Raw genomic sequence first — 20,149 nt, 5'->3', positions numbered from 1 at the left:
AATGCTGCCTGATTCATGAATCGATGTTAAAGCCAATTTCATCTTTAAACGTACTCAGTTAGATTTTTAATAGTCCTCCAGTGCTTGAATCAGTGATATCACCCTCATTTTGGAAAGCCGCCCCACTCCCACCCCACCCCGCACCCTATACTGAATCCAAACAAAGCAGGAGGGCCAGTTCCCCACTCCCCAGTCCCCACCCAATGAGAACTTTCCCCAGAACGGCAGGGGTGTTGTGGTGTGTGGGGGAGGGAAGAGGTGGAATACCCCAGCTTGGGCTGAGAAAGGTTTTGGGAGAGCCACCCAGCCCTGGATCTGCACCTAGGTGGCGCTGCAGCACAACCCCTCAGCGCCCCAACCCCATTCCCACACCCCAGTGGGCTGCTGGCCATTCTTTACTTTCCTCAAAGGCACCCCCCCTACACACACCCCAGCAGGAGTGAGGGCTTCCAGGATTTCTGACCCCAGGGAGTCCTCCAATGAGCAATGAAGAATCAAGAGTCAGTAAATGCAGTGGGAAACATGGCTTTATGACCAGGAGAGGCTGGGAGTCCAGCCCAGTGCCCAGGGTGGGCCAGGGTCGGACAGGAGGGGTGTAGGGAGGGGACTCCAGGCAGGATCTCTTCCAAGCCACTGGCTTAGATGGAGCAGATGAAGGGCAGACGTCGTTCACAACATGTTTGTCGCCAATGACCCCCTGGCAGTAGAGAACACGGTGATGTCAGCAGCAGACAGAGTGTGGCCCGTGCCCCCCTTGCCCTCCCATTGTCATGATATGTTTGCCACACACCCACCCAATAGCTTGTGTTTGTTGAGTGTTCACCCCAGGAAAACAGGGTGCTGAGTGCTTTCTGTGGGCTCCTGGCTAATCCTCACAATCACTCCCAGAGGGACTTGCTGGCGTCATCCCCACTGCACAGATGAGGTACCTGAGGCTCAGCAGGGAAATCACTTGCCTGTATGCCAGTGGGCAGGTGGCAGAGCTGGGATGGGAATTGTGGCAGCCTCTCTCTAGCGTGTATGGCCTTAGCCATAGTCCTGAGTCCCTCACGTCTGGCATTCAGCCATTCCTAATTCGCACATCTCTCCCTTGTCCCTCATCCATACCTTTCATTCTCCTCAGCTACTCTCATTGGTCACCTCAGTAGCAGAGGAAGGAAAGGAGCCCCCAGGCTTCCAGGCGAGAGCTTCGTCTGTGAGGATGGAGAGCCCCCATCCATCCCTCACACAGGGCACCCCTCTCCTTACTTCTCAACCCTCCTCACAGACAGGACATTGGTTCTCCAGTTGTGGGGAGGCTGTGAGTTTGAGGAGGAGATGTGCTCAGGCAGCTCAAAGGGACAGTGTGTAAGAGTCCACCTTGCCATCCCTTGCCTTTGCCCTGGTGCCCAGTCTCCCTCACCTCTGGTGGATAGGCTCACACAGTGGCCGCACCCACGCTGATGAGCCCAGTGACGAAAATCTACAGCAGTCCCATCAATCCACTGTAACGTGGAACACTAGAACGAGAGAGGGGATAGGCTGGGTCAGAGGCTGAGGTCCAGGAACACAGACAGATTCAGAGGTTCCAGAAAATGCCCACTGAGTGTCCCTTTCTGGGCACTGCCCACCCAGTTAAGAGCCAGATATCCAGGAGACCCACCCCTCTGGGTTCCCAGGTGATCACAATGGAAGAGTACTGGTGCCTCCCCCACCTCACACAGCTGGGCTTCTCAAACTTTCTGTGAATACAAGTCTCCTGCAGATCTTTTTAAAATGCAGATGCTGATTCAGGAGTCTCAGATGGGGCACAAGACTGTGCATTTCTAATAAGCTACTAGGTGATGCTAATACTGCTTGGTTACATATGAGTAGTATATATAATAACACTATTCACCCACTATCCGAGAACCACTCTGATAGAAGGACCCCATTTTAGACATGAGCAAGCCATTCAGCTTGTAAATGTCCAAACTGGGAAAGTAAAGGATCTCCTGACTCCAGCAGTGTGCTGGTAACTGTTTATCAACCAGCTCTGGGGAAGCTTAGAAGGCAGAAGATGGGAGGAAGCCTGATTTGTCATAATAGCCAATTTCCTTGGGATATACACACCTGCTATGGCATCAAATCGCTGAACATGGACTTGGGAAGAGATGCACACTATCACTAGTTCTCTTTAGCCAGCACCAGCCTCCCACAGGGAGGTCACTTGGCTGCTGAAATGAGACCTAATGCCAGAGAAAACTTCCTGTACCTGGGAGCTGGTCCCTCACTTACCTTGGGCCTGATGATTCCTCCAATCCAGACCCAGAACTCATTCAGCTGACTGGACAAGCAGTGGAGTTTATTGTTGACACTGAGGTTGTGGATAGAGACGAGGTTGCCACTGTAGCACCTCCTGCAGGTTTCCTGCAGAAAGAAGAGGTGGAATAGAGAATTCACTGGTTTTTTCCCCCTCAAGTTTCTGAGTCTCCAGGGGAGAGTTCTGCATCCCTGTTCAGGTCAGAAATCAGGGATCTACTTGCTCCTTCAATCCTACCTCTTGCTCCTTTATCTGTCATCGGGAACTTCTTGCAGAAAATAATAATAATACTGAAAATAATCTTAGCCACTGTTTACTGGGAGTTTACAATGACTTGAGGACTTTCCATGTATTACCTCATTTAATCCTCACCAAACCTAAGATGTTGGTACTATATAATCTCCATGGTACAAGTGAGGAACCTGAAGCTATAAAGGTAAAGTAACTTGCCCAGGTAACATGCCAATGATGGGTGGAGCCAGGGTTTAACACAGGTATATCGAATACCAAAGCCTTTTGTCCAAATCAGTGAGTCTCAAAGTATTGTCCCCAGACCAACAATATCATCATCACCTGGCATTTGGTCTTAAATGCAAACTCTTGGGCCCCACCCCAGACTTGCTCACCCTGAAATCTATGCTTCAACAAGACCTCTAGGAGAGTCTGCTGCACACTAAGGTTTGAGAACCACTAGTCTAAATGAATAAGGAACAGGAGGTGGAACCCACTCTCTTCTCCTGCTCCTGAGCCTCCTTCCATAGTAGTCTCCCTGCCACTTACCCGAGCGACTGCAAATACACGGGGAGTCTGCACCAACTTGTAGCGGCAGAACTTGCACCCAGGACTGCCGCTTATTTCCACTGTGTCCTCTGCCCTGGGGCACTGAAAGTTCTTGTCTAGGGCACCTGGGTGCGACTCCATGGCCTTCTTGTCGTCCTCAAAGGCATCTTGGCAGCTGGAAGCCTCCACCTGCTCTCCTTCAGACTGAATCGCCTCCTCAGTCAGGACCAGCTCTCCCTCCTGTTCCCCTGAGCCTTCCAGATCCTGGCTCAGGTCTGCCTGTGACTCTTGGCTGTCCAGATTGGGGGCATCATTACCTGGGAAGAAGAGGTAACCTGCCATCAGGTCAGGGGCTCCCTTCTTCCAGGACCATGGACAGCTCCAACAGCCCCACTCAAGCCTTCCTAGTGCCTCCTTCTGGAGCCTAGGCCAGAAGGATCTCCTCCCTTTTGGGTGAGGTGAGAACTCACACAAAGGGGAGAGCACCGGGCACTGGCTGACAGGTGTGTATTTTAGGGGTAGAAAGAAACACCTCTGAGAAGGTGGGTAGTGTTTGCTTGAGGAGGAGGACTGACAGAATGTTCAAGTCACATGTCTGAGTCCATGAAAGATCTTACCTGAGGGGATCTGGGACCACTGCAGAAGGAAAAGCTGTGGCCTGGCCCAGAGAGCCAAAGGGGTGCCAGGAAAGGAGAAGGGGTCAAGCTGGATGAGGAGGGTATGGAGGACTTACCCACATGAAGAGCAGCAACTGTCCCCAGCAGGAGGAGCAGCAGGAACAGGTGGAGTTTCATAATCACTGGTTCTTGTGGCAGGGACACAGATTCACTTCAGGTTGTGGGTCTGCTCACTGTGTCTGCACAGCCCCTGTCACACAACAGAGATGCAATGTTTGTTGGAGCAGCTGATTAAAGGGCAAAACAGAGAGCTTGCTTCTCCCCCAGTGAACAGAAGCTGACCTGGAGAAGCAGGAAAAGTCCCTTTTACCTGAGGGCTCCATCACTGGCCCCTACAGGAACAGGTCTGCTCAGAGTCAGGACAAAGTGCAAGAATAGTTGCCATCAAGGTCCGAAGTGTTTGCCATATAGGCTTCTGCTTCCTCTCAAGAATTTGACCCCTCCTCCCTGGGAAGCTGGGGGAGCACTCACCTCTCAAGAGTCTGAAGTCTTCACTCTTGGTGTCTCTGACTACTGGGTCCCAGAGGCAGTTCTTATATTGGGCTTTTGGGGAAGTGGGAAGAGGCCAGGATGATTGCCCCAGTCTGGGGTGCTGGGCAGGGGAACTGATAATAAGGCATTTGCTCAATTCTCTCACCTGCTCCCTGCTGGGACTGCAGGGACCTGCCTCCTGGGGTCCACTGACACATATGGGTGTCCAAACACCCATGTGTGCTGGAGAAGTCCCCAGATGTGTACTGCCCAGATGTACTTACTATTAGCACCTCTAAAGTGACCCAGTCTTAACCCCAAGAGCAGCCTTCTTCTGGTCAATATCCCAGCCAATAAGTGGAGCATCCTAGGATGCTGAGGACCATGATGGTAGGAGGTGCCCACCTCCTGATTGCTTGTCTAGACCAGGGACATCATATGCATCCCATCCCAGAATCTTCATCTTTTCATTCCCATGAAAATGTATGATGACCCTAACTTCACAGGTGTGAAAAATGAGATTCTGAGAGGGAAAGTCCCTTGCAAGTGTGCACAGGAAGTGGGGGGAATGGAATTTCTAGTCCCTTTGGCTCCCAAACATTCTATCTATCTATCTATCTATCTATCTATCTATCTATCTATCTATCACCTCTTTCTCTCTCTCCTTTCTCCCTTCTCCCATCCCCCCCTCTTTTTGTCTTTCTCACTCTAGTTCTACCTCTTCCTCTTTTTTCATCTTTAATGTGTGAAAAACTTATGCTCTTTCTTCTATGCAATAGATCTAGATCAAGGTTCTTAACCTTTGCACTGTTACTATTTGGAGTAAAGTAATTCTTTGTTGTGTGTTGGGGAGGGGGCTGTAGAGAGTTTAGCAGCATCCCTGGTCTGTATTCACTAGATGTCAGGGGTACCTTCCCCCATCAATCTGATTGTCTCCCAAGATTATAAAAAACATCGCCACCTATTTCCAAATGTCCTCTGGGGAGCAAAGCTGCCTCCATTGAGAATCACTGATCTAGAAAATGCCATTTACTCCAACTTCAAGGCATATCTTCAAGCAAATAGGAGACAGCTGTCATGAAAAGTTTCATGTAGAATCTTTCAGACACCCTGGGGGCCACCCTTCCTACCCCCCATCCTCATCTCCCACCAGCCCTCTGTCACCACCAGGGTCAAGAGTGGGGGACAGTGAGTGAGACACTCATCTCGGGGGCAAAGTTTAAGGGGGCACTAAAGAATTCAGTAGTCAAGATAAAAATGCTTTTATACAATCTTTCCAGGAAAGAAAAATAAATGCGAAAACATCTCTGATGAGTAAAATATAAAAACTTTAATCAATCCAGATCCAGCCTCATTCACCGCAGTCCAATGAGAGGCCAACAAGTGTCGAGCCCTGGCGTTGCTGGATATCCCTGCCGGGAGCTAGTGCCCTTGACAGGGTGGGTGACCCATGCTGTGACATTCCCCCTGGGCAGTCATATTTCTTCCTCAGACCCCAGCACAGCCCTCCAGGCCTGAGGGCACCAGGGGCAGGTAGCCCAGAGGGTGAAAAGGCCTTCCCTGCCTCTGCTGTCCCAAGCGACCTACAAATGGAGAAGTGTCTGAGAGGTCACTCCTGGGCCTGATTGCAGGGTAACAGTCTTGGCTGTTATCTCTCTGACCCAACAGACCAGGTCCTCACCTTATCTAACGACATGGGGTAGTGGTAGTAGAGGGATTGACCAATTGTGGGGCCCAAGAACCTGGTCTTGGATTTAAAGTTTGAGTCCACCCTAGGTTGGGTGGGGGTGCAGATGGAAGAGGTAGACCCCTCCCCAGCATTCTCCTCCCTCTGGGAGCCCAGGCCAGAAGCATCATATCATTGGCTGGTTGGGATGTTCAGCTGCTCTCAAGAGCCAGACTCATGATGAGCTTTACACACACTTTCCCTTGAACAGCCCTGTGTTACAGATGTGGAAACGGCACCTCAGAGAGCTTGAACATGTTGCCCAACATCACACAGCAAGTCAGAGACAGGCCTAATGGCAGGTCTTCCAGCTCCTTGTCCCCCATGGCTGCCTGCCCTCTGCCTCCTCTCACTCACCTCCCTTCTCTACAGCCTGCCCCTCCCCCTGTCTTCTTAGAACTCAAACCCCAAGCAAAGACATTCCAATGGCTTCAGTAACCAGAGTAATGTTGGATTTAAAACAGGAAATAACATTTTTGAAGGCCCATCACAGATCAAACACTTTGCTACATGAGGGCTGTGACATCTATTACCCCACTTAATCTTTACAATCACCCTACAAAATAGGTATTGCCGTCTCTAGTCTACACACCTACTACAGAAGCTCAGAGAGGTTCAATGACCTGCCCAAGTTCATACAACTAGAAAGGAGTGGCACGGCTGACTTCTAGGTCCTTGCTTCTTTGATTCCCCCAGACAGTCTGCATTACTCCCCATCAGTCCATCCAATGCTGCCAACGTTTTCAGCATCCGTGAAACTCTGTCTGGCTTATGTTTGCATTTATGTTCCAAGGGGTTTCACACTTTGTCTTTTGTCTCAAAGGTCAGCCCAGTCCCACATTAGGCATTGGGTGGGTCCTAAGTGTAGTGTGATGCAAATGAATGGCAAGTCCCAGAGTGTCACTTTTCTCATCTGGGAGCTGAGGCTATAACAGAATCTGCCTCTAATGAGATCAGCTCCAATAAGGCTCTCAGTTCAGGGCTTGGACCTGGGGCTGTCAGGAAGTCAGGACTGGAACTGGTACCTGTGTCCACAGATAAGCACTGTCTGGATTGCGCTCCCGCTCTGTGCTGGCTCAGTGGACAGCCATTCCAGGGGTTCCACCCTAAAGATGGAGCTTAGCTTCACAGAGCTTAGCTAGCACCTTGTTGGGATGGGAAAGCCCATATTTTGGCATGTAAGGTGTGTCCTCTTATTTCATTACTTTTACTTTTTTATTTTTCATCCTCACCCGAGGATAATTTTCCAGGGAGTTTTAGAGAGAGTGGAAGTGAGAGGGAAAGACAGAGAGAAATATTGATGAGACAGGAACAGATTTATTGGTTGACTTCCGCATGTGTCCAGGGTCCTGCGACTCGGAAGGAGCCTGCCACCATGGTACCTGCCCTTGACCTGAATCCAACCCGGGACACTTCAGTCCTCAGGCCAGTGCTCTATCCACTGAGACAAACCAGCTAGGGCTGGTAATCCTCTTGATAGACCCCTTCCAAAGATAGGTGACCTTCCCTGAAGCAATGCATTCTTTGGTAGAACCTTCCTCTGCTCCCTTCTGCCTATAAACGCCTTCCATTTTTACAGCTTCTCAGAGTTTCTTTCTATTTGCTGGATGGGGTGCTGTCTGATTCATGAATCGATGTTAAAGCCAATTTCATCTTTAAATGTACTCAGATTTTTAACAGTCCTCCAGTGCTTGAATCAGTGATATCACCCTCATTTTGGAAAGCCGCCCCACTCCCACCCCACCCCGCACGCTATACAGAATCCAAACAAAGCAGGAGGGCCAGTTCCCCACTCCCCAGTCCCCACCCAATGAGAACTTCCCCCAGAACGGCAGGGGTGTTGTGGTGTGTGGGGGAGGGAAGAGGTGGAATACCTCAGCCTGGGCTGAGAAAGGTTTTGGGAGAGCCACCCAGCCCTGGATCTGCACCTAGGTGGCGCTGCAGCACAACCCCTCAGCGCCCCAACCCCATTCCCACACCCCAGTGGGCTGCTGGCCATTCTTTACTTTCCTCAAAGCCCTCCACCCCACCCCACCCTTGCAGGAGTGAGGGCTTCCAGGATTTCCGACCCCAGGGAGTCCTCCAATGAGCAATGAAGAATCAAGAGTCAGGAAATGTGGTGGGAAACATGGTTTTATGACCAGGAGAGGCTGGGAGTCCAGCCCAGTTCCCAGGGGGGGGGGGCAGGAAGGGTGTAGGGAGGGGGCTCCAGGCAGGATCGCTTCCAAGCCACTGGCTTAGATGGAGCAGAGGAAGGGCAGACATCTTTCACAACATGATTGTCGCCAATGACTCCCTGGCAGTAGAGAGCACAGTGATGTCAGCTGCCAGCAGAGTGTGGCCCGTGCCCCCCTTGTCCTTCAATTGTCATGATATGTTTGCCACACACCCACCCAATAGCTTGTGTTTGTTGAGTTTTCACCCCAGGAAGACAGGGTGCTGAGTGCTTTCTGTGGGCTCCTGGCTAATCCTCACAATCACTCCCAGAAGGAGGTGCTGGCATTCCCCCCACTGCACAGATGAGGAACCCGAGGCTCAGCGGGGAAACCACTTGCCTGTATGCCAGTGGGCAGGTGGCAGAGCTGGGATGGGAATTGTGGCAGCCTCTCTCTAGCGTGTATGGCCTTAGCCATAGTCCTGAGTCCTTCAAGTCCGGCATTCAGCCATTCCTAATTTGCACATCTCTCCCTGTCCCTCATTCACACCTTTCATTCTCCTCAGCTACTCTCATTTGTCACCTCAGTAGCAAAGGAAGGAAAGGAGTCCCCAGGCACCCCCAGCCGAGTTTCATCTATGAGAATGCAGAGCTCCCTTGCAGCCCTCACACAGGGCACCCCCTCTCCTTACTTCACAACCCTCCTCACAGTCAGGACGTTGGTTCTCCAGTTGTGGGGAGGCTGTGAGTTTGGGGAGGAGATGTGCTCAGGCAGCTCAAAGGGTCAGTGTGTAAGAATCCACCTTGCCATCCCTTCCTTTTGCCCTGGTGCCCAGCTGACCTGGAAAAGCAGGAAAGGTCCCTAAGGACTCCATCACTGACCCCTGGGACAGCATTTAGCCCAGACTCTGCCCCTGCAGGAGCAGGTCTGCTTAGGGTCTAGGCCCATTTTACTACACTGAGGATAGAGTGGAAGGACAGTGGCCATCAGGGTCCGAAGGACGGGCCTCCTTGGTGTTTGCCATATAGGTTTCTGCTTCCACCCAAGCCTCGGACCGCTCCTCCCAAAACAGCTGGGGGAGCACTCACCTCTCAAGAATCTCAGACCTCCATTCTTGGTGTCTCTGACTGCTGGGTCCCAGAGGCAGTCCTTATATTGGGCTTTTGGGGAAGTGGAAGAGGCCAGAACGATTGCCCCAGGCTGGGGTGCTGGGCAGGGGAACTGATCGTTAGACATTTGTTCAATTCTTTCATCTGCTTCCTGCCAGGACTGCAGGGACCTGCCTCATGGGGTCCACTGACACATATGGGTGTCCAAACACCCATGTGTGCTGGAGAAGTCTCCAGATTTCTACTGCCCAGATGTACTTACTATTAGCACCCCTAAAGTGCCCCGGTCTTAACCCCAGGAGCAGCCTTCTTCTGGTCAATATCCCAGCCAATGAAGTAGAGAATCCTAGGATGCTTGAGGACCATGAGGCAAGTAGGGAGGAGGTGCTCACCTCCTGATTGCTTGTCTAGACAAGGGACTTCATATGCATCCCATTCCAGAATCCTCACCTTCTCCTCATTCCCATGAGAATGTATAATGACCCTAACTTCTCAGGTGTGAAAAATGAGATTCTGAGAAAGAATGTCCCTTGCAAGTGTGTACAGAAAGTGGGGGATCTGGTATTTCTAGTGCCTCTAGCTCCCACACCTTCTCTCTCTTTCTCTCTCTCTCTCTCTCTCTCTCTCTCTCTCTCTCTCTCTCTCTCTCTCTCCCCCTTCCTCCCTTCCTTCTCCCCTGCTTCCCAATGTTTCTGATTCTCACTCTAGTTCTCCCTCTTCCCCTTTTTACATCTTTAATGTGTGAAAAACTTATGCTCTTTCTTCTATGCTATAGATCTAGATCACAGTTCTCAGTCTTTGCACTTACAGTTTGGAGTAAAGTAATTCTTTGTTGTGTGTTGGGGAGGGGGCTGTAGAGAGTTTAGCCGCATCCCTGGTCTCTACTCACTGCATGTCAGGGGTCCCTTCCCCCATCAATCTGATTGTCCCCCAAGATTATCAAAAACATCGCCACCTATTTCCAAATGTCCTCTGGGGAGAAAAGTTGTGTCCATTGAGAAACACTGATCTAGAAAGTGCCATTTAGTCCAACTTCAAGGCATATCTTCAGGCCAAGAGGGGACAGCTGCCATGAAAACTTCGTGTAGAATCTTTCAGAGACCCTGGGGGCTACCCTCCCCGCCCCCATCCTCATCTCCCACCAGCCCTCTGTCACCACCAGGGTCAGGACTAGAGGGCAGTGAGTGAGGCACTCATCTCAGGGGCAAAGTTTAAGGGGGCACTAAAGAATTCAGTAGTCAAGATAAATAATGCTTTTATGCAATCTTTCCAGGAAATAAAAATAAATGCAAAAACATCTCTGGTGAGTAAAATATAAAAACTTTAATGGCCGAAACCAGTTTGGCTCAGTGGATAGAGCATCAGCCTGCGGACTGAAAGGTCCCAGGTTCGATTCCGGTCAAGGGCATGTACCTTGGTTTCTGGCACATCCCCAGTAGAGGGTGTGCAGGAGGCAGCTGGTCGATGTTTCTCTCTCATCGATGTTTCTAGCTCTCTATCCCTCTCCCTTCCTCTCTGTGAAAAATCAATAAAAATATTAAAAAAAAACTTTAATGAACCCAGCTCCAGCCTCATTCACCGCAGTCCAATGAGAGGCCAAAGAGTGCTGAGCCCTGGCGCTGCTGGTTATCCCTCCCGGGAGCTAGTGTCCTTGGCAGGGAGGGTGACCCACACTGTGACATTCCTCTGGGCAGTCATATTTCTTCCTCCAACCCCAGCCCAGCCCTCCAGTCCTCAGGGCACCAGGGACAGGTAGCCCACGGGGTGAAAAGACCTTCCCTGCCTCTGATGTCCCAGGCGACTTACAAATGGAGAAATCTCTGAGAGGTCACTTCGGGGCCTAATTGCAGGGTAAGGAGGTAATTTGCTGTTATTTCTCTGACCCAACAGATCAGATCCTCAGCTTATCTACTGACATGGGGTGGTGGTGGTGGTGTGATTGGCCAATTCTGGGGCCCCAAAACCTGGTCTTGGATTTAAAGTTTGAGCCCACCCTAGTTGGGGAGAGGAAAGGGCTAACCCTTCCCCAGCATTATCCCTCCTCCAGTGGTCCAGGCCAGAGGCATTATAACATTGGCTGGTTGGGATGCTCAGCTGCTCTCAAGAGCCAGACTCATGATGAGCTTTACACACACTTTCCCTTGAACAGCCCTGTGTTACAGATGTGGAAACGGCACCTCAGAGAGCTTGAACATGTTGCCCAAGATCACACAGCAAGTCAGAGACAGGCCTATGGGCAGGTCTTCCGGCTCCTTGTCCCCCATGGCTGCCTGCCCTCTGCCTCCTCTCACTCACCTCCCTTCTCTACAGCCTGCCCCATCCCCCTGTCTTCTTAGAACTCAAACCTCAGGCAAAGACATTCCAATGGCTTCAGTGACCAGAGTAATGTTGGATTTAAAACTGGAAATAACATTTTTGAAGGTCCATCACAGATCAAACACTTTGCTACATGAGGGCTGTGACATCTATTACCCCACTTACTCTTTACAATCACTCTATAAAATAGGTATTGCCGTCTCTAGTCTACACACCTACTACAGAAGCTCAGAGAGGTTCAATGACCTGCCCAAGTTCATACAACTAGAAAAGAGTGGCACGGCTGACTCCTAGGTCCTTGCTTCTTTGATTCCCCCAGACAGTCTGCATTACTCCCCATCAGTCCATCCAATGCTGCCAACGTTTTCAGCATCCGTGAAACTCTGACTGTCTGGCTTATGTTTGCATTTATGTTCCAAGGGGTTTCAAACTCTGCCTTTTGTCTCAAAGGTCAGCCCAGTCCCACATTAGGCATTGGGTGGGTCCTAAGTGTAGTGTGATGCAAATGAATGGCAAGTCCCAGAGTGTCACTTTTCTCATCTGGGAGCTGAGGCTATGACAGAATCTGCCTCTAATGAGATCAGCTCCAATAAGGCTCTCAGTTCAGGGCTTGGACCTGGGGCTGTCAGGAAGTCAGGATTGGAACTGGTACCTGTGTCCACAGATAAGCACTGTCTGGATTGCGCTCCGGCTCTGTGCTGGCTCGGTGGACAGAACGCCAGGAGTTCCACCCTAAAGACGAAGCTTAGCTAGCACCTTGTTGGAATGGGAAAGCCTATATTTTGGGAAGTAAAACCAGTCCTTTTATTTTATTACTTTTACTTTTTTCTTTTTCATCCTCATCTAAGGATAACTTTCCAGGGAGTTTTAGAGAGAGTGGAAGTGAGAGGGAAAGACAGAAATATTGATGTAAGAGAAACACATAAATTGGTTGCCTCATTGCACGTGGCCCAGATCCTGGGACTCAGGAGAAGCCTGCAACCTAGGTACTTGCCCTTGACCAGAATGGAACCCAGAACACTTCAGTATGCAGGCCAAAGCTCTATCCACTGAGCCAAACCAGCTAGGGCTGGTAATCCTCTTGATAGACCCCTTCCAAAGAAAGGTGACCTTCCCTGAAGCAATGCATTCTTTGGTAGAACCTTCCTTCTGCTCCCTTCTGCCTATAAAGGCGTTCCATTTTTACAGCTTCTCAGAGCTTCTTTCTATTTGCTGGATGGAATGCTGCCTTATTCATGAATCGATTAATAAAGCCAATTTCATCTTTAAATGTACTCAGTTAGATTTTTAACAGTCCTCCAGTGCTTGAATGAGTGATATCACCCTCATTTTGAAAGCCACCCCACTCCCACCACACCCCGCACCCTATATTGAATCCAAACAAAGCAGGAGGGCCAGTTCCCTACTCCCCAGTCCCCACCCAATGAGAACTTCCCCCAGTGCAAGTGGGTGGGGGAAGGGGTGGAATCCCCCAGCCTGGTCTGAGAAGGGTCTTGGGAGAGCTACCCAGCCCTGGCTCCGCCCCTAGATGGCGCTGCAGCCCAACCCCTCTACACCCCACCCCCATTCCCACACCCATGTGGGCTGCTAGCCATCCTTTACTTTCCTCAAAGCCCCACTCTGCAGGAGTGAGGGCTCCCAGTGTTTCCAACCCCAGTGAGTCCTCCAATGAGCAATGAAGAATCAAGAGTCAGGAAATGCGGTGGGAAACATGGCTTTATGACCAGGAGAGGCGGGGAGTCCAGCCCAGTGCCCAGGGTGAGCCAGGGGCGGCCAGGAGGGGTGTAGGGAGGGGACTCCAGGCAGGATCTCTTCTGAGCCACTGGCTTAGTAGGAGCAGATGAAGGGCAGATGTGTTGCGCAACTTGATTGTTGCCAGTAACCCCCTAGCAATAGAGAACACGGTGAGGTCAGCTGCGAGCAGAGTGTGGCCTGTGCCCTCCTTGCCCTCCAATTATCATTATATGTTTGCCACACACCCCCAATAGCTTGTGTTTGTTAAGTTTTCACCCCAGGAAGACAGGGTGCTGAGTGCTTTCTGTGGGCTCCTCACAATGACTCCCAGAGGGACGTTCTGGCATCATCCCCACTGCACAGATGAGGTACCCGAGGCTCAGCGGGGACACTTGCCTATATGCCAGTGGGCAGGTGGCAGAGCTGGGATGGGAATTGTGGCAGCCTTTCTCTAGCGTATATGGCCTTAGCCATAGTCCTGAGTCCCTCACATCTGGCATTCAGCCATTCCTAATTCCCACATCTCTCCCTTGTCCCTCACCCACACCTTTCATTCACCTCAATTACTCTCATTTGTCACCTCAGTAGCAGAGGAAGGAAAGGAGTCCCCAGGCCCCCCGCCAAGCTTCCTCTGTGAGGATGCAGAGCTCCCTTGCAGCCCTCACACAGGGCACCTCCTCTCCCTACTTCACAGCCCTCCTCAGACTGGACTTTGGTTCTCCAGTTGTGGGTTAGCTGTGAGCTTGAGGAGGTGTGCTCAGGCAGCTCAAAGGGACAGTGTGTAAGAGTCCACCTTGCCACCACTTCCCTTTGCCCTGGTGCCCAGTCCTCCTCACCTCTCCATAGGGACACACAGTGGCCATGCCCATGATGATGTGCCCAGTAATTAAAATTTACACTGCTCCCATCAATCCAGTGAAACCCGGAGCACTAGAACGAGAGAGGGGTTAGGCTGGGTCAGAGGCTGAGGTCCAGGAACACGGACAGATCTAGACGTTCCAGAAAATGCCCACTGAGTGTCCCTTTCTGGGCACTGCCCACCCAGCTAAGAGCCAGATATCCAGGAGACCCACCCCTCAGGGTTCCCAGGCAATCACAATGGAAGAGTAGTGATCCCTCTCTGCCTCACACAGCCGGGCTTCTCAAACTTTCTGTGAATACAAGTCTCCTGCGGATGTTTTTTAAATGCAGATGCTGATTCAGGAGTCTCAGATGGGGCACAAGACTGTGCATCTCTAACAAGCTACTAGGTGATGCTAATACTGCTTGGTTACATATGAGTAGTATATATAATAACACTATTCACCCACTATTCCAGAACCACTCTGATAGAAGGACCTCATTTTAGACATGAGCAAGCCATTCAGCTTGTAAGTGACCAAACTGGGAAAGTAAAGGATCTCCTGACTCCAGTAGTGTGCAGGTAACTGTTTATCAACCAGCTCTGGGGGAAGCTGAAAAGGCAGAGCGAGGGAGGAACCCTGATTTGTAACAATAGCCTATTTCCTTGGGGTAAATACACCTGCCATGGCAGATTTCATACCACAGGCATGAAGTCCCTGGACATGGACTTGGGAAGAGAGCTGCACAATCACCAGTTCTCCTTAGCCAGCACCAACCAGCTCCCCCACTGCCTCTCATATGAAGGTCACTTGGGTGCTGGAAGAAGCCTGATGCCAGAGAGAGCTTCCTGTACCTGGGAGGTGGCCCCTCACTTACCCAGCCCCCGATGGCGCCTCCAATCCAGACCTGAAGTAGCCTGGCCAAGGCCTGGATTTGATAGTTGATGCTGAGGTTATGGACAGAGACGAGGTTGCCTCTGTAGCACCTCCTGCAGGTGCCCTGCAGAAAGAAGAGGTGGAATAGGGAATTCACTGGTTTTTTCCTCTCAAGTTTCTGAGTCTCCAGGGGAGAGTTCTCTATCCCTGGTCAGGTCAGAAATCAGGGATCTCCTTGCTGCTTCAATCCTACCTCTTGCTCTGTCACTGGGAACTTCTTGCAGGAAATAATAATAATACTGAGAATAATCTTAGCCACCATTTACTGTACGTTTACAATGACACAAGGACTATTTCAAATGCTTTCCATGTATTATCTCATTTAATCCTCACCACAACATAAGAGGTTGGTACTATACACTGAGTGGCCAGATTATTATGATCTCTGAATGCATAATAATCTGGCCACTCAGTGTACATCTTATATAATAAAAGGCTAACATGCAAATTTTCCCCTCGACCAAGAGTTCGACCAGCAGGCAGGCCAGTCAACTGCCCATGTCTCCTTTCCCTGGCCAGGCTGGCCGGACCCCACCCATGCACGAATTCATGCACTGGGCCTCTAATATACACTGAGTGCCCAGATTATTATGATCTCTGAATGCATAATAATCTGGCCACTCAGTGTATTTCTCTTGAGTACCTCATTTATTTGATATCAAAGATACTATAAACTGTGCACTTGATTAGTTTTCCCCTTTGCACTGGCTGATAGAAAGCTCAGGGCAAAGAGGTGGTTGATCTCCAGAAAAAGTCTAGAATAATTTTGGTACAAAATTAGAGATACAAATTTGAGATACAAATACACTGAGTGGCCAGATTATTATGCATTCAGAGATCATAATAATCTGGCCACTCAGTATATATTTCCATTGTACAAGTGAGGATCCTGAAGCTTGAAAAGGTGAGGTGACTTGCCCAGGTAACATGCCAATGATGGGTGGAGCCGGGGTTTAACACAAGTATACCTAATACCAAACCCTTGTGTCCAAATCAGTGATTCTCAAAGTAGTGTCTCCAGACCAACAATATCATCGTCACCTGGCACTTGGTCCTAAATGCAAACGCTTAGGCCCCACCCCAGACTTGCTCACCCTGAAATCTATGCTTCAACAAGACCTCTAGGAGAGTCTGCTGCACACTAGGTTTTGAGAACCACTAGTCTAAATGAATAGGGAACAGGAGGTGGAACCCACTCTCTTCTCCTGCCCCTGGACCTCCTTCCACAGTAGCCTCCCTGCCTCTTACCTGAGCGTCTGCAAAAGTTAGCAGAGTCTGCACCAACACGTAGCGGCAGGTCTTGCACCCAGGACTGCCGCTTATTTCCACTGTGTCCTCTGCCCTGGGGCACTGCAAGTTCTTGTCTAGGGCACCTGGGTGCGACTCCATGGCCTTCTTGTCGTCCTCAAAGGCATCTTGGTAGCTGGAAACCTGCACGTGCTCTTTTTCAGACTGAATCCCCTCCTCAGTCAGGACTGACTCTCCCTTCTGCTCCCCTGGGCTTTCCAGATCCTGGCTCAGGTCTGCCTGTGACTCTTGGCTGTCCAGATAGGGGGCATCATTCCCTGGGAAGAAGAGGTAACCTGCCATCAGGTCAGGGGTTCCCTTCTTCCAGGACCACGGACAGCTCTGACCGCCCCACTCAAGCCTTCCTAGTGCCTCCTTCTGGAGCCTAGGCCAGAAGGATCTCCTCCCTGTTGGGTGAGGTGAGAACTCACACAAAGGGGTGAGCACCTGGTGCTGGCTGACAGGTGTGACTTTTGGGAGTAGGAAGAAGCTTCTCTGAGAAAGTGGGTGGTTTTTGTTTGAGGAGGAGGCCTGACAGAATGTTCAGGTCACATATCTGAGTCCAGGAGAGATCTTACCTGAGAGGATTTGGGGCCACTGAAGAAGGAAAAGCTGTGGCCTGGCCCAGAGAGAGCCAAAGAGGTGTCAGAAAAGGAGAAGGGGTCAAGCTAGATGAGAAGGGAAGGGAGGACTTACTCAGATGAAAAGCAGCAACTGTCCCCAGCAGGAGGAACAGCAGGAGCAGGGGGAGTTTCATGGTCACTGGTTTTTGTGGCAGGGACACAGCTTCACTTCCCGCCCTGGGGCTGTCCTGTGTGTCTGCACGGCCTGTCACACAACAGAGATGCAATGTTTGTTTGAGTAGCTGATAAAAGGCAAACTAGAGAGCTTCCGTCTCCCCCAGAGAACACATGCTGACCTGGAGAAGCAGGAAAAGTCCCTTTTACCTGAAGGCTCCATCACTGGCCCCTGGGACGGCACTTAGCCCAGATCCTGCCCCTGCAGGAGCAGGTCTGCTCAGGGTCAGGGACCATTTTACTACACTGAGGACGGAATAGAAGGATAGTGGCCATCAGAGTCCTAAGGACGGGCCTCCTTGGTGTTTGCCATATAGGTTTCTGCTTCCTCTCAAGTCTTGGACCCCTCCTCCCTGGACAGCTGGGGAAGCACTCACCGTTCAAGTGTCAGAGACCTCCACTCTTGGTGTCTTTGCTGGGTCCCAGAGGCAGTCCTTATATTGGGCTTTTGGGGAAGTAGGAAGAGGCCAGAACGATTGCCCCAGGCTGGGGTGCTGGGCAGGGGAGCTGATAATAAGGCATTTGCTCAATTCTCTCACCTGCTCCCTGCTGGGACTGCAGGGACCTGCCTCCGGGGGTCCACTGACACATATGGGTGTTCAAACACCCAGATGTGCTGGAGAAGAACCTAAATGTCTACTGCCCAGATGTACTTACTATTAGCACCCCTAAAGTGTCCCAGTCCTAACCCCAGGAGCAGCCTTCTTCTGGTCAATATCCCAGCCAATAAGTGGAGCATCCTATGGTCAATATCCCAGCCAATAAGTGGAGCATCCTAGGATGCTGGGGGACCAGGAGGCAAGGAGGGAGGAGATGCCTACCTCCTGATTGCTTGTCTAAACCAGGGACTTCATATGCATCCCATTCCAGAATCCTCACCTTCTCCTCATTCCCATGAGAATGTATGATGACCCTAACTTCTCAGGTGTGAAAAATAAGATTCAGAGAGAGAAAGTCCCTTGCAAGTGTGTACAGAAAGTGAGGGATCTGGGATTTCTAGTGCCTCTAGCTCCCACACCTTCTATCTATCTATCTATCTATCTATCTATCTATCTATCTATCTCTCTATTTCTCTCTCTCTCTCTCTCTCTCCTCCCCCTCCCTCCCTTCTCCCCTGCTTCCCTCTGTTTCTGGTTCTCACTCTAATTCTCCCTCTTCCCTTTTTTTCATCTTTAATGTGTGAAAAACTTATGCTCTTTCTTCTATGCTATAGATCTAGATCAAGGTTCTCAACAATTGCACTGTTACTATTTGGAGTAAAGTAATTCTTTGTTGTGTGTTGGGGAGGGGGGACTATAGAAGTTTAGCAGCATCCCTGGTCTCTACTCACTGGATGTCAGGGGTACCTTCCCCCATCAATCTGATTGTCCCCCAAGATTATCAAAAACATCTCCACCTATTTCCAAATGTCCTCTGGGGAGAAAAGTTGCGTCCATTGAGAATCACTGATCTAGAAAACACCATTTAGTCCAACTTCAAGGCATATCTTCAGGCCAAGAGGGGACAGATGCCATGAAAAGCTTCATGTAGAATCTTTCAGACACCCTGGGGGCTACCCTCCCCACCCCCATCCTCATCTCCCACCAGCCCTCTGTCACCACCAGGGTCAGGACTAGGGGGCAGTGAGTGAGGCACTCATCTCAGGTGCAAAGTTTAAGGGGGCACTAAAGAATTCAGTAGTCAAGATAAATAATGCTTTTATACAACCTTTCCAGGAAATAAAAAAAAATGCGAAAACATCTCTGATGAGTAAAATATAAAAACTTTAATGAACCCAGCTCCAGCCACATTCACTGCAGTCCAATGAGAGGCCAAGTGCCGAGCCCTGGCGCTGCTGGATATCCCTGCCGGGAGCTAGTGCCCTTGGCAGGGTGGGTGACCACTCTGTGACATTCCTCTGGGCAGTCATATTTCTTCCTCAGACCCCAGCTCAGCCCTCCAGGCCTCAGGGCACCAGGGACAGGTAGCCCACGGGGTGAAGAGGCCTTCCCTGCCTCTGATGTCCCAGGAGACCTACAAATGGAGAAGTGTCTGAAGGTCACTCCTGGGCCTGATTGCAGGGTAACAGTCTTGGCTGTTATCTCTCTGACCCAACAGACCAGGTCCTCACCTTATCTAACGACATGGGGTGGTGGTAGTAGAGGGATTGACCAATTGTGGGGCCCAAGAACCTGGTCTTGGATTTAAAGTTTGAGTCCACCCTAGGTTGTGTGTGGGGGGGGGGCAGATGGAAGAGGTAGACCCCTCCCCAGCATTCTCCTCCCTCTGGGAGCTCAGGCCAGGGGCATCATATCATTGGCTGGTTGGGATGCTCAGCTGCCTCCAAGAGCCAGACTCATGATGAGCTTTACACACACTTTCCCTTGAACAGCCCTGTGTTACAGATGTGGAAATGGCACCTCAAAGAGTTTGAGCAAGTTGCCCAAGATCACACAGCAAGTCAGAGACAGGCCTATGGGCAGGTCTTCCAGCTCCTTGTCCCCCATGGCTGCCTGCCCTCTGCCTCCTCTCACTTACCTCTTTTCTCCACAGCCTGCTCCATCACCCCAGTCTTGTTTGCACTCCATTGCCAAGCAAAGACATTCCAATGGCTTCAGCGACCACAGTAGTATCTGATTTAAAACTGGAAATATCATTTTTGAAGGCCCATCACAGACCAAACACTTTGCTATGAAGACTCTGACATTCATTGTCCCACTTAATCTTTATAATCATCCTATGAAATAAGTATTGCCATCTCTAGTCTACACACCTACTACAGAAGCTCAGAGAGGTTCAATGACCTGCCCAAGTTCATACAACTAGAAAGGAGTGGCACGGCTGACTCCTAGGTCCTTGCTTCTTTGATTCCCCCAGACATTCTGCATTACTCCCAGACAGTCCATCCAATGCTGCCAACGTTTTCAGCATCCGTGAAACTCTGACTGTCTGGCTTATGTTTGCATTTATGTTCCAAGGGGTTTCACACTCTGCCTTTTGTCTCAAGGGTCAGCCCAGTCCCACATTAGGCATTGGGTGGGTCCTAAGTGTAGTGTGA

The 20,149-nt window shown here is 50.5% G+C and overlaps 2 protein-coding genes across 2 annotated transcripts; both read right to left on the bottom strand.

Annotated features, from left to right (window-relative positions):
* Nucleotides 1–638: 638 nt before the first annotated feature.
* LOC103302328 (proteoglycan 3-like) lies at nt 639–3,855 on the bottom strand. Its single transcript, XM_054725696.1, has 5 exons — nt 3,795–3,855; nt 3,062–3,378; nt 2,257–2,388; nt 1,403–1,499; nt 639–697 (listed from the first exon to the last, which is right to left on the bottom strand). The coding sequence occupies exons 1-5, from the start codon at nt 3,853–3,855 to the stop codon at nt 639–641; spliced, it is 666 nt and encodes a 221-aa protein (XP_054581671.1).
* Nucleotides 3,856–13,272: 9,417 nt separating this feature from the next.
* LOC103302278 (proteoglycan 3-like) lies at nt 13,273–17,072 on the bottom strand. Its single transcript, XM_008159315.3, has 5 exons — nt 17,012–17,072; nt 16,277–16,593; nt 14,970–15,092; nt 14,087–14,180; nt 13,273–13,402 (listed from the first exon to the last, which is right to left on the bottom strand). The coding sequence occupies exons 1-5, from the start codon at nt 17,070–17,072 to the stop codon at nt 13,344–13,346; spliced, it is 654 nt and encodes a 217-aa protein (XP_008157537.2). The 3' UTR covers nt 13,273–13,343.
* Nucleotides 17,073–20,149: the final 3,077 nt, after the last annotated feature.

Source organism: Eptesicus fuscus, chromosome 13 (assembly GCF_027574615.1).
Source record: "Eptesicus fuscus isolate TK198812 chromosome 13, DD_ASM_mEF_20220401, whole genome shotgun sequence".
In the NCBI taxonomy this organism is placed as follows: domain Eukaryota; kingdom Metazoa; phylum Chordata; class Mammalia; order Chiroptera; family Vespertilionidae; genus Eptesicus; species Eptesicus fuscus.
The sequence above is the reverse complement of the archived record's forward strand: the minus strand, read 5'-3'. Positions and strand labels throughout refer to the sequence as shown.

Coding starts and splice junctions, on each gene's coding strand:
- LOC103302328 (XM_054725696.1), bottom strand. CDS start 3,855: ATGAAACTCCACCTGTTCCTGCTGCTCCTCCTGCTGGGGACAGTTGCT. Junction 3,379..3,794: donor AGTTGCTGCTCTTCATGTGG/GTAAGTCCTCCA, acceptor TCTTCTTCCCAG/GTAATGATGCCCCCAATCTG. Junction 698..1,402: donor TGTGAGCCTATCCACCAGAG/GTGAGGGAGACT, acceptor CTCTACTGCCAG/GGGGTCATTGGCGACAAACA.
- LOC103302278 (XM_008159315.3), bottom strand. CDS start 17,072: ATGAAACTCCCCCTGCTCCTGCTGTTCCTCCTGCTGGGGACAGTTGCT. Junction 15,093..16,276: donor TAACTTTTGCAGACGCTCAG/GTAAGAGGCAGG, acceptor TTCTTTCTGCAG/GGCACCTGCAGGAGGTGCTA. Junction 13,403..14,086: donor CTGTGTGTCCCTATGGAGAG/GTGAGGAGGACT, acceptor CTCTATTGCTAG/GGGGTTACTGGCAACAATCA.